Raw genomic sequence first — 5,321 nt, 5'->3', positions numbered from 1 at the left:
GGCCATTTACATACATTTTACATAGTCAAACTTACTGCAATAATTGGGTTTGCTGAGCCGTCTTGTAAACATGCTCTGTGTCGCTGAAAGAAACGGAGGAGGGAGAACAGGTGCAGAATGTGCCATTACTAATATTGACTGTTTGTTATGTGTGGCCCTTTGACAAAGACATGTTCTAAGACAGGAGACGATGTTGAGAGGGGCTGTTGTGATAGATAAGTCACTAGTAGAATCATCATTCAATGACCCCTTTCTGTTGAGTTTTCACATGAAGTGAGAAATGTACTGGTATTAATCTCTTTAATTCTTACCTTGAATCATTATTTGAGGGACCAAAACTCAAGATCCTGTGTGATTTTGTCTGGGAAGCCTAACATTGGCTTCAAAACACCCACGCCGCATGACACACGAGTCAGTGGCTTTTTGGGCCGATGTATTCTGGCAGCAGGAGTGAACAAAATAAACATCTTCTGCGAAACACAGTGCAGCTCTCTGATGACTCCTCTTATTGGTTGAGCCAAAGGCGTGTTAGATATGACATAGGAAGCCTGATCTATGTCAACTGGTCTGAAACTTTATCAGGCATGGCTTATGAGCAGAGTTATTTAAGTTTAAGAAGGAAGAAAAAAAAATCAAAAACATTGTTCTAGCAAACTTAATAATCTCCACACCTCTGTGGGAGTTTATAGAAGTTGTTTGGCTATTTAAGCGCGTGAGACACAGTCAATCTTTGAACTGATTATCATCTCCATGTTATGCAAACAAAACATAAATACTGTGAACATTAACATTGTGTTGTTTTTACTTGTGTAACCATGACCAATCGTGTTGCCTCACTCTTTTTCCACAAACATGGCACATACTTAAGTGTCAGGGCACAATATTTTATTGTTTGCAAGCAACTGAGCTTTATGGACGAATTTGTATATACTGTATATTGATCATTATATTTCTATGGCCTTTTTCACTTATCCTTGTGCATGCATGTCTGCGTATGTGTGCACGTGATCAGACACCATCTGTGTTTGTATGAGGCTCCAAGCATCTTGTTTTAGAACCGTCTCTGCCTCTGAAGACATCTCCATTAACCAAAAGTAAAAGCCCTGGAATTGTAGTGAAGCTAACCACTAAACATATAACTGTAACTTGTTTTATTTCCGTTGTTCTACTTTCTGGAGCTGGAATTTTCCACGTCTGCTCAGCACGTGGTAGCGGAAACACGGTGGTTGCTCTGTGGAATTTTGAGTAGAGGGATCAGCACGTGCTAGTCTTTTAGAATTTTATGATGATTGATCATACGGAATTACAACAGGCTAATGTGGACAGATGGGTTATTAACTGCAACACACATTTTGAAAATATCATAAAACGTGCATATTTAGCAAGATATTGATGTTACTGAATAACTATTCAAGTCCTTTACAGTAATGTTTGGATCCGCTGTAAAGCCTAATCATTTACATGTGATATATGGGACCCAGCAGTCATAAGTATTGATAATAACACCTTATATATTTCATGCAATTTGTGTGCATTGAGCAAAAATACAATTTGAACAGTTTGTCATACGTGTAATATACAGATTCACTATATTGCAGTAGTTACATTCACAAGAGAGTTAAAGTCGTGTATCCTTCATCTTGTTTATCTTCTCCCTGTACAAAATCTGACATGATAGTTAAACGGTGAAAAAGTCACTTTTACGACAGTTAACAAAAGCATGCCACACTATTGATAATGTGTAGTAATATGTCAGGTTGTGGAGTATATATGCATTGCCATGAAATTATTGTTGTATCCTCAATAAGAATCAAATCTAAATATTCATTCTGCACTTGACTTTTTTATAGCACACGTGACGATGATAAAACCCCTTTGTTGAGACGTCTTTTTAGCCTGGTACTTCCTGATGACGCAGATGAGTGAGCAATGGAGAAAAAAAAATAGATTCCGGTAATTGACGCTGTGGGTGAAAAACTGGTGGCAGAGTGGGCGGCAGATATGAGTCTGTTTTGAAGGTGTGTCTCCTCAGCCAATCACAGAGCGGCGTCCGGATGAGGCACGGAGCGGAGGTGGAGCGACGCGTCTGCGCTCTTATTAATCCGCTCGCCTCCTTCAGTCATCAGACTGAGGATCAGAGCGACCAGGGACTTTTGTTTTTTATTTAAAAAAAAAAACATATTTTACTACAGAGACCTTCGACTCTATTTATTATTTATTTATTTTTCAAAGAACCTTTAGCGTTGGTGAGTAGATTCTTCTGCCATCTGCCGTCTTCTGTCTTCTGCGATGTATCCGGACGCAAAACTGAGGTGAGTTGACTTTTCAGACCTGCCGAAGTCCTCTCCACTCTGCCGCACATGGTCCGAGTTATGAATGGAAGGGACGACTTCTGTGCGCATGCGCGACAGTGAGACGCGACAGAGTGGTCGTATGTTTCATATGGTTCAGAATAATAATTTAAAAAGTATTTTTGTTTCGTCAAATATTAGTCTATATGGTTAATACCGACTTCTTCCTTCCTTCGTCTAAAAGTGTTATATAACCTCTGATTGACTCTAAATTTAGAGAAGAGTGTTGGTGATCCAGCCACATGATAGAAGAGTGACTTTCTTTAATTACATTGAAATAAATGTAGTAGCTGTCGCGGACATGAATAATACAGCAGGTGCGTCAGGTAATAAATGCATGAATGGAAAGTCTCTGTGGCAGAGTCAAACAAACTCAAACATTCTTTTAATAGAAAAATATCGAGTGAAGCTCGCAAGGTTCTGACTCAGCGTGCCCTTATCCTCACCTCTGACCTTTTCTTTCCACGTTGTCCAGCTACAGCTATGAGGACTGCAAGGCCACTGCTGACTGGCTGCTGGCCCAGACAGATGTCAGACCCTTAGTTGGGATTGTGTGCGGCTCGGGACTCGGAGGACTGGCGGACATGCTGAAGGACCAGGTGGCCTTCAATTACAAGGACATTCCGAGCTTTCCTCAAAGTACCGGTGAGAGTAATAACTTCTTCCTCGTCATACTTGAGGTCAGCTGTTTACTAACCAGCGGCTGTTGTCTGCAGTGCACGGACACGCAGGGCGACTGGTGTTCGGCACTTTGAAGGGACGAGCGTGTGTGTGCATGCAGGGACGCTTCCATCTGTACGAAGGCTACCCCATCCAGAAGGTGAGTCCCTGTGGGATCCGTTGCAACCTTTCTGCATCAAGTATGAACTTTGAAAGTCAGTTCACCTGATCAGCTGCTTCCTGTATCTTCCAAAACACGGTCTTGGAATGTAAAACGAACCATTGATCCTCTGTCCCCAGATAACACTGCCCATGCGCATCTTCAAGCTGCTCGGGGTGCAGACGGTGATACTGACCAACGCCGCGGGTGGCCTCAATCAGGACTTCAAAGTGGGGGACATCATGATCATTAAAGACCACCTCAACATGCCGGGCTTTGCCGGAAATAACCCGCTGTCAGGACCCAACGATGACAGGTGGATCTCCATGGTTTGTTTCCTTCAAAATCATTTGCTGAGCTTTCGATGCTGCTGCGCAGGTTCGGTGTGCGGTTCCCCTGCATGTCCGACGCCTACGACAGAGAGCTTCAGCACCTAGCCATGGAAGTGGGACAGGAGCTGGGTTATGCTGACTTCCTGAAGGAGGGCGTCTACTGCGTGCTGGGAGGACCCTCGTTCGAGACCGTGGCCGAGTGTCGAATGCTGCACAAACTTGGAGCTGATGCTGTTGGTGGGTGCAGTTGAACAGGCAACACACACAGTAAGTGACACACTTCTCAGAGGTTAACTGAGGTGTGTTGTGCTGCAGGCATGAGCACAGTTCACGAAGTGATCGTGGCACGTCACTGTGGAATGCGCGTGTTTGCGCTCTCATTGATCACAAATCAAGCCGTGATGGACTATGAGAGTGAGGAGAAGGCCAACCATGAAGAGGTCCTGCAGACGGGGAAGAGCAGGGCAGAGCAGCTGGAACGACTGGTCTCCACCATGGTCACCAAGATCAGCCACAACCACTGAGTTGCTAACTGGCTTTGAGTACTACTTCAGCCTTGAGGCCGGCAGCTGAGCTGCTCGGGGTCAAATGAGGTGCTAATCTGAAGAACCTTAAATCAATAGAGATCACATGACATGTCAAAATTGCAGAGCTCGCGCAACCTTTGCTTTTTCACCTGGCTGTTTCTACCCGTTTCACATTCCTCTTTGAGACGACACCGCCGCTTTTACACAACGTTAACATATATTGTAACTTAATATTTGATCTGCTACTGTAAATGTCTGCAGCTTTAACTTAACAATGGACAAGAAATCTTCTGTAAATGTCGTAATGTTGCGTTGCTGAAATTTGTTTTACCTAGAGAGATATTCCTAGGAGATATTGCATTGTTGTTGTTTTTTTATTTTGATATGAACATTATTATTAAAGGTACTATTTATTACACTCACTCGTTTCTTGTGCTCATGGCCTCGTATTAGAATTATAGTTTGAGAGCGAAAACATGGGAGATGCTCGATGTGCCGCGACTGAAACTTGTGCAGGCATAACTGCACAGTCGATCCAACTTTATATATTAGAAGAACTTTGTTTTTTGTTCTGGAGAGTTACTTAAAAATTATCAAGACATGAGCATTATGTGAGACAAGACAAAGTTCAAGTGATAAAGAAACGAAGCTTACAGTTTTCATTGCAGATGTCTTAGATGAAGACACTGCTACTGTAGATATTTGTGAGAGGAACGTTCAGCATTAGAAGCTTCACAAGCCATGGCTGGGACTAACGTGGCATTTAATGGTGAATTAGGTTCGCCATTTTGCCACTAAATTTGCATGAGCTCAGAGAGAAGAGCAAAAGTAACTGCTGAAACTATAGATAGTTCCTCATACTAGGAACTTCAGGACATGATAAGATGAGTAACGTGAGATGTTTCTTACATGTGGTTTTCCACCATGATACTCTTACAAACAGTTCATTCTAGACAGACCTCGTACTGTGCGACGTTGAAGTGGCTGGTGAACGCTCCTCAGCAATCTATGTTCATAAATGAGTTTGGATGATTTTACGTTTCTTTCTAGTAGTCAACGTGTGGGTTTTCCCCAGTCTGAAACCTGAAACCGCTCTATTGACTCATTCTGAAGCTCCACAGTTATGCCACGCGAAGACAGGAAAACTTCATCAGATGCAGCGGTTGAGCATGTTTTTGACCTTACATTGAGGTCAAAAGCTTGTCATCTGAAGGCGTCAGTTGTGAGGAATGAGTGGTCGGCGAGAGCTGTTAGAACTTGTAAGCAAGTGTAGATGTTGCATCATTTAAAC

At 42.9% G+C, this 5,321-nt stretch overlaps 1 protein-coding gene across 1 annotated transcript; it reads left to right on the top strand.

The window, feature by feature from the left end:
- The first annotated feature begins 2,110 nt into the window (after positions 1–2,110).
- On the top strand, positions 2,111–4,452 carry pnp5a (purine nucleoside phosphorylase 5a). The gene is made up of 6 exons (XM_053858917.1): positions 2,111–2,312; positions 2,827–2,996; positions 3,068–3,171; positions 3,312–3,487; positions 3,550–3,740; positions 3,819–4,452. The coding sequence occupies exons 1-6, from the start codon at positions 2,290–2,292 to the stop codon at positions 4,025–4,027; spliced, it is 873 nt and encodes a 290-aa protein (XP_053714892.1). The 5' UTR covers positions 2,111–2,289; the 3' UTR covers positions 4,028–4,452.
- The last annotated feature ends 869 nt before the right edge of the window (positions 4,453–5,321 follow it).

This window comes from Synchiropus splendidus, chromosome 3, assembly GCF_027744825.2.
Source record: "Synchiropus splendidus isolate RoL2022-P1 chromosome 3, RoL_Sspl_1.0, whole genome shotgun sequence".
Lineage (NCBI taxonomy): Eukaryota > Metazoa > Chordata > Actinopteri > Syngnathiformes > Callionymidae > Synchiropus > Synchiropus splendidus.
The sequence above is the reverse complement of the archived record's forward strand: the minus strand, read 5'-3'. Positions and strand labels throughout refer to the sequence as shown.

Coding starts and splice junctions, on each gene's coding strand:
- pnp5a (XM_053858917.1), top strand. CDS start 2,290: ATGTATCCGGACGCAAAACTGAG. Junction 2,313..2,826: donor TATCCGGACGCAAAACTGAG/GTGAGTTGACTT, acceptor CACGTTGTCCAG/CTACAGCTATGAGGACTGCA. Junction 3,741..3,818: donor ACTTGGAGCTGATGCTGTTG/GTGGGTGCAGTT, acceptor GTTGTGCTGCAG/GCATGAGCACAGTTCACGAA.